The sequence below is a fragment of the Sorex fumeus genome, unplaced genomic scaffold (genome assembly GCF_029834395.1).
Source record: "Sorex fumeus unplaced genomic scaffold, SorFum_2.1 ptg000078l, whole genome shotgun sequence".
NCBI classification, from domain to species: domain Eukaryota; kingdom Metazoa; phylum Chordata; class Mammalia; order Eulipotyphla; family Soricidae; genus Sorex; species Sorex fumeus.
In genome coordinates this window covers 4,291,391-4,312,470 of record NW_026606135.1, presented here as the reverse complement: position 1 = coordinate 4,312,470, position 21,080 = coordinate 4,291,391, and the positions used below count along the sequence as shown (strand labels likewise).

At 48.0% G+C, this 21,080-nt stretch overlaps 1 protein-coding gene across 5 annotated transcripts in view; it reads left to right on the top strand.

The window, feature by feature from the left end:
* The window catches only part of ARHGAP22 (Rho GTPase activating protein 22), a 202,612-nt gene that overhangs the window by 87,619 nt on the left and 93,913 nt on the right, over nt 1–21,080 (top strand). For all 5 annotated transcript variants that reach the window (XM_056130395.1, XM_056130394.1, XM_056130391.1 and 2 more), the window contains one exon: nt 9,109–9,196. In XM_056130395.1, the coding sequence (XP_055986370.1) occupies nt 9,109–9,196 (88 nt within the window). The remainder of the gene's footprint in view (nt 1–9,108; nt 9,197–21,080) is intronic.

The following is a 21,080-nucleotide window of genomic DNA, read 5'->3' as shown; positions in this document are numbered from 1 at the left end:
TGTGGATCGCTGGGTGTGACCCAAAAATCAAAAAAAAATTAATTAATAATTTTGGTTTACAATGTTAATGGTTTTTCATGGACATAATTTCCAACACTATCCCCATCACCTCTGTACCAGTCATCCTTTCCTAAGGGTAAATTGTCTTTTGTAACACACAACTCATTATTCTGTATGAATTCTGATGCAGATAAGAAGAAACATGATTTTTAAAAAGATAAATAATAAATAAATAAGGATTAGAGGAATAGTAAAGCAGGTAGAGTGCTTGCCTTGCATGCCACTGACCAGGGTTTGATCCCCAGCACTCCATATGGCCTCCTAACCCCCAAAAGGAGTCATCCCTAAGCGCAGAGCCAGGAGTAAGCAAGCCCTTAGTAAATTTTACTAAATTTTTTTCATCAATATTAGTAAGAGATTATCTGTCTATAGTGTCCTTTACTTATCTCTGACTGGTTAGTATTTGGGTAATAATGGTCTCATACATTAGAAAATATCTCTATTTCTGTTTTCAAGAAATTTGCAAGGTGCTGGTATTATTTCTTACTTAAATTTGCTAGAATTCAGTAGTGGAGTAATCTGAGCCTGGAGCTTTCCTTGTGAGTAGTTTTTGCTAGTATAAGGCTGTAGTTCTTTATTATAGTCAAACTGTTTTGACTATTTTTCTCTGAGTGAACTGCAGTAGTCTGTACCTTTTTGTTCACTTTGTCTAGGTTGTCAAATTTGCTGGTACAGTGTTTTCCTTGAGGCTTTTGATATCTGAAGTAGCTATAGTCATGTTACCTTCCTCATTTCTGGTCACTTTACTTCTTTTTTTCCCTGATTAATCTGGCCACAGGTTGATAGATTTTATTGACCTCCTCAAAGAACTAACTTTTAATTTGATCTATTGTCCATTTGATCTGAGTTGTTTTTATTTTCTAATGTTAACATTCAGTGGTATTGTTGAGCCCCCTAAACCTCCCCTCAAAGATTTTAAATTTATTTTTATTTTTTCACAATCAAAGTCCTTTCTGGTTTTTCTTTCAGATTTCTTCTTTGATCTGTGCCTTATTAGGAAATATAATGATTAATTTGTCCCCAAATATTGGGGATTTCCAAAAAACTTTTTATTACTAATTGATATTTTTGTTCCATTGTGGTTCTTAGAACATGTGTGCATTTGAGTTATTTTTCATTTATTGATAATGGTTGGGCTGGAACATACCGCAAACAGCGGTAGGGCATTTGCCTTACAAGCGGCCAACATAGCCAACCCGAGTTCGATTCCTCCGCCCCTCTCAGAGAGCCCGGCAACCTACCGAGAGTATCTCGCCCGCATGGCAGAGCCTGGTACGCTACCCATGACGTATTCAATATGCCAAAACACAATAACAACAAGTCTCATGTTGGAGACATTACTGGGCCTGCTCGAGCAAATCGATGAGCAACAGGAGGACCGTGACCGATAATGGTTAACATAGTGAAAGTTTCATGGCCATTCGAAAGTACTGTGTGGTCTGTTGTTGAGGGTGGCAGTAATTAGGCAAGTTGGTTATAGTGTATTTTCAGGTCCTCTATGTCATTGTTGATTTTATCCATTTGTTCAACAATTATGGTAAAAGATATCGAAATGCTTTACTATAACCAAGTATTTCCTGTTTCTCCATTAATTTTTGTTCCTTTGGGTAAATCCTATCTTTAACTAATAGCATTTTTCTTTTGCCTGATAGTCTAGCATTTTTTTTTCCTTTTTGGGTCACAATCTGCTGTGCTCAGGACTTAGTCCTGGCTCTGCACTCAGGAATCACTCCTGTGGGGCTCAGGGAACCATATGGGATGCCATGCTGGGGATGAGCCCAGGTCAGCTGTGCGCAAGACAGGTGTCCTCCCCACTGTACCATCTCTCCAGCCCCATCTAACTGTTCTTGTAAGAGAGAGTCTGATTATCATGATGCATTGTTTCAGTTTTTTGTATCTTAAAGGGTCTTTATTTAGCCTACATTTTTTAAGGGAAATTTCACTGGTTTTTGAATAACAGATTGACATTTTTCTTTCAATACTTTAAAAACAGTTGCTCCATTGTATTCTAATTCGCATAGTTTTAATAAGTAGCATGCAGTATTCTTACCTTTTCTTCTTTTAATGCAATTGTATTATTTACTCTAGCAACTTTTTAAGAGTCTCTTTTTTATCATTAGGTTTGAACCTTTTGATTCTGCTATGCCTTTATGGACTTATCTTTATGTTTCTTGTGTATAAGCTTCATTAAACTTCTTAGACCAGCAGGTTTACAAATTTAGAAATGCTTTAACCAAATATTTTTCAGTCTCCTCCTCCTTTTTCAGATACTCTAATGACATCTGTATATTAGACTGTGCAGAGTCACCCCATATCTCACTGATGCTGTGTACTTTCTTTCAAATTATTTTTTCCTCTATTTCATTTTCAAGAGTTTCTACGGCCCTTTCACATTATATCTGCAGTTAACCCCAGTCATTGTATTTCCCATTCACAAGCTGTCCATTTTATCTCTAGAAGTTTGATTTACGTCTTCTATTTAATATTTTCCATTGTGAGAACCCCTTTGGGAACACATTCTCTGGCCTCACTCAACTTTTCACATGTCTGTAATTCCGCCCCACGGCTTGCAAATGGCTTCAAAAAATAAAAAACCCAAGCTAGAAATCACCCAGCTAAGCCACTCCAAAAATACCTGACCTCCAGAAGCTCTTCCATATAATAAATGTCTATTACTGTTACAAACTACTAAATTTGGAAATAATGTTTAAGGTGGCCATAGATAATTAATACGAACAGAATCTCCCCTAAGTCACTGTCTGGAGCCTAAGTATCTTCATCAGCTTCTGAGGGTTGTACCGCAATCCGAACTTCCCGCTGCTGGGTTTTGATAAATGAAAAGGAGCCAAGATTAATTACTGGACTGCTTACTCTGCACCTGCAGCATTGCTGGAGTTTGCATTTAATATACAGTGGGAACTATGACTTTTGAATAAACCTTATAATTTGAACGAAGTGTGAAAAATATACTCTCTCCCCAAAGGCCTTGTGCTGTGACTGACTCTCCCATTTCCCAGAGGTTGTCGTTTGAGCAAAGGACTTTCTGAAGCTTGTGACGAGGGCCTCCACCTGCTTCCCAAGGAAACCCTCAAACTGGCACATTCACAAAGGCTGGGGAGGGAGCTATGGTAAGAGAGCCACAAGCCTGGGAGTGGAGCCCAGCTGCGTGCAGACAGGATGGCATGTTCTTTGTCTATTAGTCACTTACAATAATGGACTGCATTTCGATGGAGCTAGTGATGAATTAAGTTAGCGACAGCCTCTCAAGACAAACCTCGATATACAGCTTGAGCAAATAGCAAAATGAAATAAATGCACATGTGCTCAGACACTCGGGCAAGGGGAAGAACACTAATATTTGCCCGATAGGAAAAAGAACCTATTGTGTTTCAGGAGTTTCTTACTCTCTTTCTGTACCCAGAGGCCTACCTGTGCAGTTCTAGGCACTAACAAGTGTGTCTGATCTCTTCCGGTGCATCTCAGGAAGGAAGTCAACTTTCCCCTTCCAAAATGATAACGAAGCACTTCAGAACTCTCTCATGCCCACGAGAACCCTAGGATGCCCTCTGGTTTCGAGCTCTGAACATATTCCTTGTCCTGAAACCTGTGTGCATCTAAGATAGGTAGATGCCCCTTCTCCAGGGGCAGAAGGGAAATATAAGATCATTTAATCCTAACAACACTTTCATAATGTAGACTGTTTAACCTTCATCTTGCACATGAAGAAACTGAAGTGCAAAGTAAATGCATGGGAGGGCACCTTTCTTGAGCTACTTTTTCTTTCTTTTTTGAAGGGTGTTTATTTTGGGGGCCACACCCAGTGTTGCTCAAGGATTATTCCTTGAGGTGTTCAAGGGATTGTGTTGGGTGATAGGGACAGTACCCAGGTTGGCGGTATACCAAGCAAGTACCTTACCCCCTTCTCCAGTCCCTGGACAGTGGTCCTCAAAAATATTCCTAAGAGCAAACAGCATCAGAAAACTGGTTAGAAAATCTCAGAGAGAATAAATACAGGGATTAAGACCTTTGCCTTGCATGCAGCTAACCACGGCCTAAGCCCAAGTATAACATATGGTCACCTGAGTACCACCATGAGTGATCCCTGAGCACAAAACCAGGAATAGCCCTAAAACACTGCCAAGCATGACCCTAATTAGCTCCCCTAATCCCTGCCAAAAGAAAAAATGCAAATGTTCCTCCTTTCCATAGACCTAAAGATTCAGAAACTTCAGGATGAGGCCATCAGTACTATGCATGCTGGCTGGTTATTAAACACTTCTGTTATTAGATATTAAGCCATCCAAACTATAATTGAATGTCATATTAAACACAAAGAAAATTAGTTTGCAAACTCCCTATTGTTTGGCTTCACCAACAGTTGCCCAAGCTCTTGAGGTTATTGGCCTCTAGTATTAATTTTTTTACTATAGTATCATAGTTTACAATTCTTTTATGCTTGCTATGCTGCTATTCCAAAGTGCCAAGATTCCTTCCAGCATTATCCCAAGGTCCCTTCCTCTATGCCTTCCCCTCAGCATCTTCAGTTCTATAGCCACAGCTAGGATATTTCCATTAGGGATTGTCTTATCCCTTGCTTTTATTTATTTTTTATACACTGCATATGAGGGCAAGCATCGGGTAATGTCTTTACCTTTCTGATTCATTTCACGTAGCATGATCTTTTCCAATTCCATCCAAGTTGCAGCAGACTGCAAGATTCCACCTTTGCTCATAGCTGTGTAGTACTCCACTGTGTCTATGTATCACAGTTTCTTTATCCACCCATCCATCATTTTTTCCAGGTCTTGGCTATAGTAACTAATATTGTGATGAGGGTAGGTGTGCATATTTGACCTCCACTTTATCTGTATGTGGAATCTCTAGGGTGTTTATCTTCCCAGACCCATGTTTGATGGCATCAAGAAATCATCCAGAGGAAGAAGGTGCTTATTTATATCATAGAAATTGGCCAACACTACAAATCAGATAACCTTGTATTCAGAGAGCTTATATGCATACATGCACCATGACACAACTGGACTTAGTGTTTTTGTTTTAACCAGGCCTGGGAGCATTCCAATGCCCACTGAAGTAAGAGACCTCACGCAGAATTGTCTTTCATTGCAGGCTCCGCATTATACACTTAATTTACAGCATTGCAGGAAAATGAAAGTAGATGCCCTCTGGTCCAAGTTGCAGCAACCTGGCCACTATCACTTACCTCCCCAGTACCCCAGTGCAGGCATCAAAGCTACATTCTCAACCCTTGGTAGGAAGGATCCTGGTACTCAGAAGCCAGTTCTGAGGGTCTTTTGTGGTAATGGGGGGCCAGGGCTAAGATTCATCTGGTTAAGAGTTGGTTGCTGGATCTCAGAAGCTCTCCCTGATGGTCATTGGTCACCCAGTCCTACTCTCACAGATGTGGGGAGACAAAATGCACCAGCGTTGGGTACCTGGGTGCCATCCCAGGTCTTCCTTGCTTGCACGGGAGCTGTTTGCTCCAGCTCTCTGATTTATTGCTTGTGCAATAAAATGGAAATAATAGCACCTACCCCCCCCCACCGAGTCTTTAGGAAGACTTGCACCAATTATTTAGAAAAATAACTAAGACTGAAGTACAATTCCATTAATAGTGACTATACTTGCTTTTCCACTTAGCTGGATGAGAAAGAAAGGCCAGTGACAGTAGTTCTACTCCTGTTGTATTGAAGACAGATACAAAGTTATAGAGAGGGAAACATGTAAAGTGCTGAGAACAACAGAGAGAGTTACTGAAACAGCAAACACCAGAAAGGCATCCTTTTAGCCAGTGATGGATCCCCATTACACCCTCTAATGAGCACAGTTCCCAATCCTGGGGCTGAGCGGTCCTAATTTATTCCCAGTCGGCCCAGGTTCCTTAGCAAGAAAGTAACCGTTAATTTGGTTATAGTGATTACCAGGTGGTTCTCTAGTTTATTGCTACAATTTCTCCAAAGCAAATATCTGGGGAGTCAAGACATTCTTCTGTCTTTTCGTGCTTCAAGAGAGGCGGCATTGCCCTGGGTCCTGGCAGCCCCAGACTCCAGCAGCCACGGGGAGGCTCCAGGGTCCCTGGAGGAAATGAAGCAAGAAGAGGGAGTTGGGGAGAAGTTCTGAGGGGGGAAGGGAGGGCTGGAGGGACACGGATAAAGCCCGTGATCTTGCACCTCACATGGGCAGGTGCAGGTACAGAGGGTCTGTCCCATCACCCACAGTCCAAGCTGTGATTGACTTAGCAACACGCCGCTTTTTCTGTTTGCTGGGCACTGCTGTAAGGACTCTCAGTCGTAAAAATATCATCCCACTAGCCCAGCAAAGTTGTGGTACTACTCCTGTCTCACAGATAAGAATATTCAGGAGTTAGCACAGAGAAGTTAAGCAACTTGCATGTGGTCACACTTTCAAACAAGCTGAGCCAGGATTTGAGCCCTGAGAACAGACAACTGGTTAAAGAAACTTTGGTACATCTACACAATGGAATACTGTGCAACTGTTAGAAGAGATGAAGTCATGAAATTTGTGTATAAGTGGATGGACATGGAGAGTATCATGCTAAGTGAAATGAGTCAGAGAGAGAGGGACAGACATAGAAGGACTGCACTCATTTGTGGAATATAAAATAACATAATATGAGACTAACACCCAAAGACAGTAGAAGCAAGGACCAGGAAGATTGTTCCATAGTTGGAAGCCTGTCTGATGAGCTGGGGGAGAAGGCAGCTGGAATAGAGAAGGGATCATTATAAGACAATGATAGTTGGAGGAATCGTTCGGGGTGGGAGATGTGTGCTGAAAGATAAAGGACCAAACGTGATAACCTCTCAGTATCTGTATTGCAAACCATAATGCCCAAAAGTAGAGAGAGTATGGGGGAAATTGTTTGCCATAGAGGCAGGGGGAGGGTTGGAAAGGGGGCTATACTGGGGACATTGGTGGTGGAGAATGTGCACTGGTGGAGGGATGGGTGTTTGATCAACGAATGCTTGAAACTCAAACATAAACACTTTATAACTATCTCACAGTGATTCAATAAAAAAATGCATTTCCCTCAGACAGAACCCAAAACCTGTGGTCAGAGCCACGCAGGATTTGAGTTTAAAGCAAATAGGAGCATAAGGCAGTGAGGAAAGGCCTCAGCAGAGATGAATAACAGAGAAGGGGGCAGAGTCAGCCCTGCCTAGGATGGAGGGAGAGGCCAGGGGGATAATACCTTCTCATCCAGAGCCTTGCTCCTTAAGCTACGGGTCACTACCCCATCTGGCGTAACTTTTAAATGTTTTAAAATAAATTTCTTTGTGTGTAGGGAGCTGGAACGATAGCACAGAGGGTAGGGCATTTGCCTTGCACACAGCCGACCCGGGTTCGATTCCCAGCATCCCATATGGTCCCCCGAGCATCACCAGGAGTAATTCCGGAGCGCATGAACCAGAAGTCTTTTATATATAGCTTTGTGTATGTGTGTGTGTGTGTGTGTGTGTGTGTGTGTGTGTGTGTAGCACTATCCTCCTGTTGTTCATTGATTTACTCAAGCGGGCCCAGTAACATCTCCATCGTGAGACTTGTTGTTACTGTGTTTGGCATATATATATAACCAGGGTAGTATGAAAATTTCTCAGGTAAAACTAACAAGGTCACTAGTGAGAAATGTTTAAGAAGCCCTCACCTAAAAGCATCTAAAATGTGACATCTTGGTACAGAAGACCCTGAGAAGAAAAAGTCACTGATCCATTGTACAGATGGGGAAAAGTGAGGATCCGAGAAATTAAGTGATTTGTTTTCAGGAGGTCACACACCCATGAAACTCAGCCCACATGCCCCTATGTCCCATATTCTCTTCCTGCATCAGTTACAAGCTGTGCACAGCAGGACCCACGCTGGGGACTGCCCACATGGCAGCTGACTCCCTCCCACTTAGCAGGTAAAGTGAGGAAACCTCAGGGCTGGAATGTGCTCTCAGTGGTGAGCACATGTCCAGGGGGTGTGATGTCCAGGTGCGACTCTCATACCCCATGTCCCATTTGGCCCTGGTCGCCCCTGAGCATCACTTGGATTAGCGCCCCCCCATAACAGTTTTTTTGAGGGATCACACCCAGCGATGCATAGGGGTTACTCTGGCTATGCACTCAAGAATTACTCCTGGCAGTGCTCGGGGGACCATATGGGAACCCGAGTCAGCCACATGCCGGGCAAACGCCCCACCCATTGTGCTATCACTCCAGCCCCATAACAGTTGTTTTCAAAGGAACAAAATGAGAGCTGGAGTGATATTACACAAGGTAGTGTTTGCCTTGCATGCCACCAGCCCGAGTTCGATCCCTGACATCTTATATGGTCCCCCTGAGCACTGCCAGGAGTATTTCCTGAGTGCCAAGCCAAGAGTAACCCCTGAGGGGCCGGAGCAATAGCACAGCAGGTAGGGGGTTTCCCTTGCACGAGGCCAACCAGGGTTCAATTCCCAGCATCCCATATGGTCCCCTGAGCACCACCAGGGGTAATTTCTGAGTGCAGAGCCAGGAGTAACCCTGGTGCATCGCCAGGTGTGACCCAAAGAGCCAAAAAAAAAAAAGAGTAACCCCTGAGTATTGCTGGGTGTGACCAAAAAACAACAACAAAAATTTCCCCCACAGATGAGTTCCTCCTTCCTCTCTGCCCGCCTCCGGACAGTTATAAAGAAAATGCCAGTCCAGGCACCTGATTTGTCAGCCTTCTCCCCTAATGCTCTGAAACTCCTGCACCAGAAAAGCAGCTTTGGACCAGGGAGCACCTGAACACTGGGAGGCTTCCTGCCCAGTCCCAGCTGGCACCTCCAGAAGGGATGCTAGCTCCAGGGGTTCCTGGCACTGCTTGTGGGCAGGGATCCTGCAGCCACATGGCAGGCGGTAGCCCCGGCCAGGGCTTAGCTGTGCCTGGTCTCTGCTGTAGGGGGCCGTAGCATGGGCGCCCACCCACCACTGGTATCACCCCAGGAGTCTGGACCACAGGAGGCTTTTCCTGCCCCTCTCACGCGTGTGTTTCCATCCATTCCAGGGATTTATTTCTCTACAAGGGACCCAAGTGACCGAGCTTGTTCCTGGCCCCGAGGACCCAGGGAAGCACCTGTTCGAGATCAGCCCAGGTAAGTGTGAGCACGTGATGGCTCTGTGCTGAACTGGCCCCCCGGGACCCCCCACCCTTCCAGCAGTGTTCCCATTCCTCTGCCTGGAAAGGGAGGCGTCTTTCATGGTCTGTCCCATGACAGCAGCAGCAGCCTGGTCTCCAAGCACAGCTCGAACGTGACCAGACCTCCAGGTGACTGAAAGTTGGAGGGAAAGTTAGAAAATAGCCTCAACTGTCAGGGTCAGCTTTCTATGTAAGAAGCGCCTATGGATGGCTGATTCACAGAGAGCACCTGCGAAGAACCCAATCAACATAAAGCGAGGTCCAATGCAAATAAGCCCAGAGAGAAGAAGCTAAATCAGATTCAGAGCATTTAAATCAACTGTCACTGTCACTGTCATTGTCCTCCCATTGTTCATGGATTTGCTCGAGCGGGCCCAGTAACATCTCCATTTTGAGACTTGTTACTGTGTTTGGCATATTGAATACATCGCAGGGAACTTGCCAGGCTTTGCCATGTGGGCATTTAAATCAACATCAGCATGAATTCCAAAATAGGATTTCTCCCCCACCCGCCCCTCTGTGTGTGTGTGTGTGTGTGTGTGTGTGTGTGTGTGTGTGTGTGTAATATGGGGCAGGGAGAGCGGGCAAGGCAGGGAGGAAAGGACCCCCGATAAACCAAGGAAGCACAATCATGTTAGCAGCGACACGAGAGTTGTGGTTCTGAGCCTCCAAGTCCAAAGTGTGGGACGCAGTGGATGTATCTTGCAGGTGAGTCTTTGCGGAAGGGCTGGCTGGAGTCAGGGGCTGTTTTTCTCTTCTCTCCCCAGAGGCAGAGACTGAAACCAGGCACTGGTTGCTTATTCAAGAGAATATTCCCCAAAAATTTGGCAGAAAGAACAGAGCCAGCCAGGGTGTGCTGTGGCTGGGTGGGCATCTGCAGTGACCACGCCACTCCCCAAACAGAGCCCAGGTCCAGCGGGCCCTTCTGGAGACTGTGGGAGCCTGGTCATCCTGGGAATGTGGGAGGGACACAAGACCCTTCCCGTTGCCCGCCTATATGCAAGACTCTAGTTTCAGCCTTCTCCCCTTACCCCAATGCCGTTTCTTCTGTGTGTTCCCTACTTGGGCAGTTCATTCGTCTCCTTAGGAATCTTGGTAAGTGCACATTTGCTCAGTAGAAGGGAGCAACAGAGGCATCTCAGGATGCAGGGGGAAGTAGAGGCTGGCCTGACTAGGAGACGGGGGTTTTGACTTCTGCAGATGGGGAAGGAAGGAGACCTGCCATCTGGATACGAGGGTGTTGGGGTGCAGAGGGAAACGCTGCAGAAGTGCCAGGGGCTCTGGGTGTGGGAGTTGGGGTGCAGTGAGGAGCAGTCAGGGCTGGAAGATGGGGTGTACAGCACTGTGAATTCGAAATCTCGAGTCTGTGCCTCAAGGAGCAGTTGGGGAGATGCTTCATCGGGCACACAGTGACGGACATGCGTTTCTTTGGGTCTGGGAGGAAGAAGCCCCGTTTGCAAGTTAACACGCTCTCAGGTTCTGAGAGGAGAGCGTAGGCATCTTTGGAGGGCATTTAGCTACCTCACCCAATGAGCAAAACCTCCCGCTAAGGCTGAGAAACTTTAGTACCGCCCTGCACAGGCCTGAGGGCAGGGGCCAGTTGGTGCTTGGGGCAGGTCGGGTTAGAGGGGCACGCTCTACCACACTGAGTATCCTAGAAGTGCCAAGGGTGTCAACTCTTGAAAAATGGTCGTGGACAAGACCAATTTGAATTATGATTTTTTGGTTTGTTTTGGTGTGGGGCCACACCCAGTGGTGCTCGGGGATTACTCCTGACTCTGCTGTACTCAGGGCTTATTCCTGGTGGGGCTCTAGGGACCATATGGGTGGGGCATAAGGGATGGAACCCAGGTCGGCTACGTGCAAGGCAAGTGCCCTACCCGCCAAGCTATTGCTCTAGCCCTCAAGTGTATGAATTTTAAACCGCGGCTTTCTTCATTCTTCATGCACTTTAACAGTTGTTTTGAAATGCATAAATTTTGCACCTAGAATGGTGAATACTGGGGGGGAAGGTTATTCTTTGAGTGCCATCTAGTGGCGAGCCTGGCCATGCACACACTCCCGGGCTCCCTACTCCTGTCAGACTAGCTGGCATCACTGCAGCTCTCCACCGTCCCCCACTCCCATTCCACCCCCACCCCTCTAAGCCCACAGTCCTGATCTCCCAATTCCCCAGACCCACACTGTGAGGCTGGTCATAGGAAAAGGGTTCAGATTCAAAAGCCCTGGATCCCCTTCTTTTTTTTTTTTTTTTTTTTTTTTTTGCTTTTTGGGTCACCCGGTGTTGCACAATGATTACTCCTGGCTCATGCACTCAGGAATTACTCCTGGTGGTGCTTGGAGGACCATATGGGATGCTGGGAATCGAGCCCGGGTCGCCCGCGTGTAAGACGAACGCCCTACTCGCCCTACTCGCTGTGCTATCACTCCAGCCCCCGGATCCCCTACTACCAGGGACTTTTCTCCTACCTGGGCAGTTGCTTGGCAAGCCCAACTTCCCAGGCGCAACCCTTAGAGTGGTGGTCAGCCCCTGACAGATGATCCTTTTAGCCTCCTCCACCTTCTTTCCTCCCTCCCTCCTTCCTTCATCCTTTTCCTTCCTTTCTCCCCTCCCTTTATCCCTCCTTGCTTTCCTTCCTCCTTCACTCCCTCCTCCATTCCTCCCTCCCCTCTCCTTCCAGTGATTTAATCATTGACTTGTAGGAGTATAATGAATGAACAGGGAGTTGGCTCTCTGTCGCTATCCATGTATAAGACTCATCACAGTCACGCCCCACACCCAGAAACCCTTTATACATTTGCCCCACACCCTCTGATAAGCTGCAGAGTTGTGACTCAGTCTAGGAGTTCAGTTGCATTTTGCCAGTACATCTGCCTTAATTCTTCACTGTCTACATCCCAGACTGCAGATAGCCAGTTCAGGGGAACTGGAATGGGGTATGGGTTGCCGGAGGCTGTGGGAGCACTAAGATTCCATCACCAGGAAGCAGGCAGGGCAAGGGTGCTGGGTCCTGAGCCGGAATCAGAGAGGGGTGGCAGTGCTGGCAGGTGAACCCCACAGGCACCTCCAGTGCTGGTGGCTCCCTCCTAGGTCAGGGTGATTCTTTAGGCCTTGCTTCCTCCTTCCCAAGACTGGGTTGATCCCCAGGCCTTGCAGCAGGAACCAGGAGTCCCCAAAAGAACTTGCAGGCCTTCAGGAGGGGAAAGGAGTTGGCAGGCCGCAGTCCCCTTTAAGTGAGCCCCTTGCCCCATAAAAGGTCCACACTGCTGGTATAAGCTCACAGAGCACTGCAAAGTTTGCCAGATCCTTCCATGGAGCCACTCAGGGCGGGCATGGGATGACTTTCCAGGGCTGTTTCCTGGCTGTACAAGAGCCCAGTGTGTGTGCTGCAGGGCAGGCCAATGACAGAGGTGGGAAAGGACACACTTCTCCCTCCCCAAACCTCCGGTGGGCAGCAGCCCTGGCCAGGGGTGTTGTCGAGGCCTCAGGTTTCCAAGTTCCAACTGGGGACTGACGTCTGAGGATGGCACCCTGGAAATCAGGGCGAGTCAGCAGACCTGAGCACGCAGCGGTTCCATGGGGCAGGCTGGGGTCTGCAGGCAGAAAGCAAGGAGCAGGCCAGCAGCTTCAGAGAGCCTGCGACAGGCCCCTCTCCCTGTCTGCACTTTCTTTCTTTCTTTCTTACTTCCTTTTTTTTTTTTTTTTTTTTTTTTTTTTTTTTGCTGTTTGGGTCACATCCAGCGATGCACAGGGGTTACTCCTGGTTTATTGGTTTATGCACTCAGGAATTACTCCTGGTCGTGCTTGGGGGACCGTATGGAATGCTGGGAATTGAACCGGGTCAGGCCGCGTGCAAGGCAAACTCCCTGCCTATCGCCTCCAGCCCCTGCGCCCGCTTTCTGCCCTACCCCAGCCACAGGGAAGAGTCTGGACGGAACTTTACAGAAGCCCTGCCTAACTGCCATCAGGATGGTCATGCTTTGGGAAAAGTCTCTGAAAGCCTCCTTCCTCGGCCTCGTGGCTTGAAAATAGGGATAATGTAGGCTCAGAGAGATAGTACCAAGGTTAAGGCACTTGCAGCATACTGCCCAACCCCGGGGCAATTCTCAGCACCTCATAGATCACCTCTTGCTGGAATTAATAACACGCCCCCACCCTCCTGCCCCCTACCTCCCCCCAAGGACAGATCTAGGAGAAGTTCTCAGCACCAGGTTATGGCCCAAGGCCCCATCTCCCCCCAAAAATAAGGAAAAGAAAATGGGCTTAACAGAGCCAAGCGTGTTCCCTGTGTATTTGGGAAGGAAGCATCGAGGTCGAGCATCTGACTCATCGGCAGTGCCTGACGTTTCTCTATTCTTCCATCCTCTCCCTCGCCCCTTCCCCCCCCCCCCCCCCCCGCAATCTCTCCAACTGTTTATCGCGTTATAACAATGTGGTTAAGGCTTAAGACAGTCCCTCGGAATAAACAGTCTTGGTACTGGATGATAAGCACTTGACTGGGGGTGTCCTGGCTGATTAGGGAAGATTTCACTCAGGCTTTGCCTTGATGAAAAAGTAAAACTTACCCACCTGGACACTCAGGAGAAAGACATCCAGGAAAAGGGTCTAGAGCAGGGCTGGGGTTCACAGAGCAGTAGGGGAGGGGTAAAGCAATAGCTGTGTGAGAGACCCAGAGGGCAGAGGAACGAGAGGTAAAGGTGGGTGGGGCCAGGTCACATGGGTCCTCCAATGTCCCCCTGAGAAGCTTGGACCTGAACCATTGTGTGTTTTCAGCTAATAGGAGGGATGGCTCAAACCCAAGAGCACTGGGGTGGGAGCTGGAGAGATAGTACAGCAGGCAGGCGCTTGCCTTTCACACAGCCAACTCAGGTTCAATCCCTGTCCCCATCCGTGGTTCCGTGTGCCTGGCCAGGAGTGATCCCTGAGCATAGTTGGGTATGACCCAAAATTTAAAAAAAAAAAAAGGAAGAAAGAACAGCCCATGGGGTGGTGTGGGGTGGGGCCGATAAAGAGACTAAATTCCAAGAGGCCACTGTCTTTGCTGAGTCCTGGCCACCATCGCAGATGAGACCCCAGTGCCCAGCAGTGGCCTTGTCAAAGCCCCATCAGGGAGGAGCCCAGAAGCCTGGCCACGTGTAGCTGAGCTCGGATTCTTTCTGTGCAGCTGCAACCTTTCAGCAGGGAGCCCGGGCCCTGCACACCAGCTCTGCCTTTAGAGCCTGTTTGAGTAGAAAGTGCCCCATTACCAGGGCGAGACACTCAGGTTTCCCCCTCTCCTCCGGGTCCCTGCTTTACCACCTGCAAGATCAGATACCTCCAAGGTATCCACCTGCCCCAGTAGGATGGCTCGGGTTGGCATTCTGTAACCAAACTTGCCCCGAGAGAGTAGACTCTTCCCAGTGATTTCTCCTGTCTGCACTGGTCACTAATAAGCCACTCGTGGACATTCAACTTGCAGCTGCCTCTCCTTATCGGCCTGCAGCTTGGAACAGATAGGAGACTATCTCCAAGTCCCGACCTTGAAGCAAAGCCAAGCACTCAGATTATCCCTCCGAAGTAGATGGATAGGACCTCCCGACATCCTACATCCAACATCCACTGAGCATCGGTCATCTCATTACCCGCCTGCTGGGCCGGACGGAGATCTCCGTCTATTAAGGCACCTGGTACTAACCAGTCCAAGTATCAGCCTGACCTCACAGGGCCCCAAAGAGTTAGTCTGCAGAGCGCTAGATGACAGGTAATGACGGAAATCACATTAGATGAAAAGTTCACAAGCGTTCTCCAATCCTAAGAGGAGATTAGCTAATCAGAGAGCAGTTTGCTTGTACTTCTCTGCATGGAGGTCCTCTCCCTCTTGCCTTAACCTCATTGCTCTGAAATAAACACAGAACCAGGTGCAGGAAGCTGGAAATGAAGGCCCTTGAAAAGGGGCACACAGTCCATTCCTTCAGCCGAAACCATCTGCTGGAGCAGCGCCATTCAAGAGAAACATCACCAGAGCCACATGTGCAGTGAAATGAGTAACTGCCAGGAACACTTCCAGGAGAGCCACTCAGCAGCCCGCTGCATGGCGCGGGGGAGGGGGGGCTTGGGAGGGACTCAATGCCACGTAGCACATGCAAGGGTGAGCAGCGAACCATGCACTGGCCCCCAGAATCAACAAGCTGGGGGTGGGGGAGGGGGACTTGACATGTGAGAGATGGAGTGAGAACAGGCAGAGAAATGCCTGAGCTCTGGAGTCAGAGAGACTTCAAGTTTTAGCTCTGCCATTCACTAACTGCGAGTACTTAGATCAGTACTCTGGTTCTCGTTTTCATCACCTGCTAATAGAAGGGGCTGAGTGATAGTGCAGTGGGTAGTACACTCTCCTTGCAGGCCCTGAGTGCAGAACCGGGAGGGCGGGAGGGAAGGAGGGAAGGAGGAGGGAGGGAGAGGGAGGGAGGGAAGAAGGAAGGAAGGAAGGAACGAAGGAAGAAAGGAAGGAAGGAAGGAAGGAAGGAAGGAAGGAAGGAAGGAAGGAAGGAAGGACGGACCCAGTCATCTGGATTATGGGCAAAAGAACTGTGACCATGAATCATGAAATGACCTAATATGTGAAAAGAGGACAGAAGTCCACCCCTCCCTTTTTTTTCTAAAATAGGTTTATTTGAGAGTCTGAGAGATGGTACTGTAGATAAGGCACGTGCCTTGCATGCAGCCCACCCAGATTCTATCCCCAGCACTGCCTGTGATCCCCTGCACCTTGACAGGAGTGGCCTCTGAACACAGACCCATGAGTAACCCCTGAGCACAGCCAGGTTGGCCCCAAATATTTTTTTAATTAATAAAATATAATGAAATTACTTTTTCTTTTCCCTGCCCACCCTTTCCCTTTGTTGCAGATGTTAGTGTGATGACCAGGAGTCGCACACACACCTGACTGTGAAGTCGGGGGTTCTCACTTCGCCATAGTGCTCTCCCAGGGCTGTGGTGTTTGTACATGTGCTCACCGGGGAGCACACTCTGAATTGAGGTGCCCAAGCTGTGACTGGGGCTCTCGGGGCCGTGCAGTGCTCACCAAGGCTCACTCTCCCTGGCTGGGATGCTCACACACATCTTCAGTTGCTGTGACAGCGGGGTCTTACCACTTTGTGGTGCCCTCACACCCCTGGCTGAAGTACAGCCAGACGCTGATTATCTCCCTGGGGGTGGCAGGCAGCAAAGCCGTCAGGATCCTGTTTGGCACATAGGGCAGTCCTGGGGGTGGATCCCGTGACCACTCTGGCTGAGTATGTGTTCTAAGCCCCTGAGCTCTTCCTCTCTTCTTCAGCAACTTTGACCTGCTCTTCAAGGAAGCCTCAAGTAAGATGTCAAATTCCTATAGTCAGTGGTTTTATTTTATTTATTTATTTATTTATTTTTGCACTTTTTGGGTCACACCCGACGATGCACAGGGGTTACTCCTTGCTCTGCACTCAGCAATTACTCCTGGCGGTGCTCGGGGCAACCATATGGGATGCTGGGAATTGAACCTGGGTCGGCTACGTGCAAGGCAAACGCCCTACCCGAAGCCCTACCCGCTGTGCTATCGCTCCAGTCCCTAGTTTGTGGTTTTAAAAGAAAGCAAACTCTAGCACTCCTGTAGCAGTTCTAAACACCTGGGTGCATCAGAATCCCCTGGAGGATTTGGCAGGGAATGGTTTTTGGTTTGTTTTTATGTGATGTTTTTGCTTTTATTATTGTTGTTTGGGGTTTTGAGGAGGAGGCGCGGTGGTGATTGGCCACACCTGGCAATGCTCAGGATTTACTCCTGGCTCTGTGCTCAAGGATCACTCCTGGCAGGACTCAAGTGACCATATGGGGTGCCAGGGCTCAAGCCTACTGAACTATTGCTCTAGTCCTGGAGGGCTTGCTGAAACCCCGACCAAGCTTCTGATCCCAGAGGTTTGGGGTGCTGCCTGAGACGCAGGTCTGAAGCATCTGCCCATGTCTGCAGTTCCAAGGGCCCCAGCAATGGTATCCAGCGCAGCGGGCTGGGTAGATACTAGGATAGGATCCATCTCTCTCAGGTGTCCACCCTGTGCCCCTGTCCACGAGGCAGCACTCAAGACTCTGCTGGGTGGGGACCGCTGCCCTGGCCCCACAGATGCAGGTGAGCAGAGGAGAGAGGGGAACCAGGAGAGACGGCAAGGGGGTGCCAAGAATCTCTGTGGCAGGAGAGTACAGGACCCAGCGTTCTCATGGGAGAGCTGAGATGCTAAGTGCTGGCCCACACTCCTCAGAGCCTCCGAGGTCACTTGCAAAACACAAACTCCAAGACAACAGTTTCAAGACGGTAGCCCCGGCTCATTAAAGGTGCCACTGAATGGGGATCCTGGTGCTTGCCTGGCCTCCTCCGCCTTTTGTTATTTTTTTGAGGCAACATTTGTTTACAAAAGTACTAAGAGCGTTAAGGAATTTTAGGGGTGCAGTGTTACAACCACATCCACTACCAGAGTACCCCATTCCTCCACAGTCAAATCGACCCATTCTGCCCACTAGTCCCTGGAAGCCTCGCGTCTCTGGCTAGTCTCAGGGCTGACTCTTGTGTTGGACATTGTTCCCTTGCTCTGTGATTTGACATCCCAGCTAGAGTGCTATCACCAGCATTTGTCTTTCTCCCTCCCTGCAATCTCACTTCGCACGATCCTCTCCACTTCTATCAATGTTGTGGCAAAAGGGAAGATGTCACCTTTTATAACAGCTGAGGACTATCCCATGATGCATATATACCATTTCTTGGTCGTGTTTTAGGTTTCTAAGCCATAGCCAGTGGTGCATTCCTGGCTCCGTGCTCAGGAGTGACCCCTGGCTGTGAGCAGGAAGACATTTGTGGTGCCAGGGATCTGAGCCAGGGTCCTGGCCAACACAGCCACACACAAGGTAAATGCCTCACCTCCTGTACTATCTCTCCAGCCCCAGCCACACGTTTTATTCACCCACTCATTGGTTGTTGCATGCTTGGGTTGTGGCCAGATCTTGGTGATTGTAAACAGTGCTTCAGTGAATTTAGGTGTGTGTGTGCATGTATCTTTTTGAGTTAGTGTTTTGTGTCCTTGGGATAGTAGACTAGGAGTGGGCTTGCTGAATCATATGGTAGGTCCATTTTAACTCCTTGAGATAGCTCCATCATGTTGTCTAAAGTTGAACCGGTTTAATTCCCACCATCAGTAAATGAGGTTTTTCTTCTACATTCTCACTAGCACTTGTCATTTTTGGGGCTTCTTGATTTGGGCCATTCTCAGCAGTGTGAGGTGATATCCCATTGTTTGAATTAACATTTCCTAGAAAATAAGTGATGTTGAACTTTTGCTTTTTTTTTTCTTTTTTGATGGGAGTGGGGAGGGGAGTCATTCCTGGCAGTTCCAGGGATCGAACCTGAAGATCCTATGTATGAAAGTCTTTTCAGTTCTTCTCCATATTTTTTGATGGAATTTTTGTCGTTGCTGAGTTTTTGAGCATGTTACATTGTCTTTGATATTAGCCTTGTGTCTATGATTGGTATGCAAATATTTTCTGCAATTTATTAGATTTTTTTTTTGTTTTAATGATAGTTAAGCTTTCACAATGAAGAAAGTTTAGTTTGTTGTAATCTCATTTGTTTATCTTCACTTTTGTTGTCCTTGCCATTGGATTTCCATAGATACCAGTGAGGTGAGTATTATCACAGACTAGTTTATTATGTTTTGTGTCTTCCATACATTTTATGATTTTAAGTCTTTGATCCATTTTGAGTTAACACTTTTTCAGGGCAGCTTGGTGTTGGACGGTTAAATGCACACAAGACAGTGCTTCCGGCTTATTTCTGGCTCTGTGCTCAGGTATCAAACCAGGGTCAGCTGCATGTAAGGCAAACAGCTTAGCCCCTCCACTATCTCTCTAGTCCCTAATTATTTTTAGTTAACTGTTGCACATGAGATAGTGCAACAGTTTCATTCCTTTGCACCACCTAAGATTCTTTTTTTTTTTGGGTCACACCCGGAGATGCACAGGGGTCACTCCTGGCTTGGCACTCAGGAATTACTCCTGGCGGTGCTCAGGGGACCATATAGGATGCTGGGAATCAAACCCTGGTCAGCCGCGTGCAAGGCAAATTTCCTACCTGCTGTGCTATCTCTCCAGCCCCACCACCTGAGATTCTTAAAGTAAATCAGTCAACTTGCTTTTTAGAAAGGGAATTGGGAATGGGAGGGACCCCCTCCAGTGAACAGGCTCCAGCTTCTTGGCATCCACTGAGCCCAGGTAACACCCCTGATCTACAGGTGTGGCATGGAAGCACGGAGGGACGTCTTGTACAAAGACTAGTATTAGGTGGAGTCTAGAGTTCCTCCAGGTGAGTCCCACACTGGGGTCCCTGCTCACTCTTAGCTGGCTGCCCATACGAGCTCTGGCAGTCTGGGCACAGTGCGGAGACACAAAGGGACGCAGACAGAAATTCCTTAGATAGAGATACGCACGCCAGACAGGAAGAGGGTGATGAGCAGGAGAGACGGCCTGCTGGGTGCCAGCTCAGAACAAAGACGTAGATAAAATTCTTTATGAGTGATCTCAGCTAGACTAAACCTCTAGATAAATTAGGATGTGGAGAGGAATGTGGCAGGAGATTAGGCGTGGTGGTGGTGGGGTCCGAGGCTAGAGGACCTTACTCACCTCTGGGAAGCCAAGAGCAGGTACAGAGGCACCTCTGACTGGGAGGCTGCAGCTTAGGAACTTTCTCAGACCTGAGACCAGGAATTCTCTAGCTCAGGTCCTTCCTAATCAAGTTGTGGTCCCCGGACAAATGCATCCACATCAGTGGGGAGCTGATTGGAGGCACAGTCTTCAGGGCTCTTCCCAGATGTGCAGAAACAGTGCCTGTGCTCTAACAGTCTGTCCTGGGTGATTTGCGTACATATTAAAATATGCATGTGCAAGTGGGCCGTGCACCTCTCTTTAGGAAATAACGGTGTTCCCCGTCACTGGCACTGGACTCCTGCAAGAGGGGTTTGCATCCGTGCCAGGGGAGTCTAGTGTCTGGCTTTGAAACGTGCTTAACACATTAAAATGATGGAAGAGCAATAACTCAAAGCAAGAAGAAAACTACTACAGGAAATTGAGTCTTAGTGCTCAGGCTGCCGCTGAGCTGCAGATCAAGACTGATATCACTCAGAGCTGATTGTGGCCCACAGATAGAGTTTGTCTGGCTCAGGAGACAAAAATGTTACTGCGAGGTCAGGGATCAAACACAGAACATCACACATGCAGTGCATGGGCTGTACTATTGAGCCACACAGCTGGGTCTGGCTAAAGGAATATTTTTAGATTTGTTTTTTGGGAGGGTCACACCTGGCAATGCACAGGGGCCACTCCTGGCTCTGCACTCAGGAATCACTCCTGGCGGTGCTCAGGGGACCATATGGGATGCTGGGAATCGAACCCGTGTGGGCCGCGTGCAAGGCAAACACCCCACCCACTGAGCTATCGCTCCAGCCCGATAAAAGAATATTTTTAAAAGCAAAAGATTTCCCCTGTAGAGGCTGGAGTCGTAGTTCATTAGTAGAGCCTATGCCTTCCATGTGGGAGGACCTGAGTTTGATTCCCGGCACCCTCCGAATAATTTTACCCTTAGAAAAATAAAAATTTCAGGGGTGAGGGGGATGGCTCAAAGGGCTGAGCACATCCTTTGTCTGTGGCAGCCCTGAGTTCACTGACTGGCATTGCATGGTCCCCCAAGTACCATCCCAGGAATACTGCCTCCCCACACACACATACTGCCAGTTGAAGCCCCCATATCAACATATAAATAAGGATTTCTGTAGGGTAAATTAGTGTCTGCTTG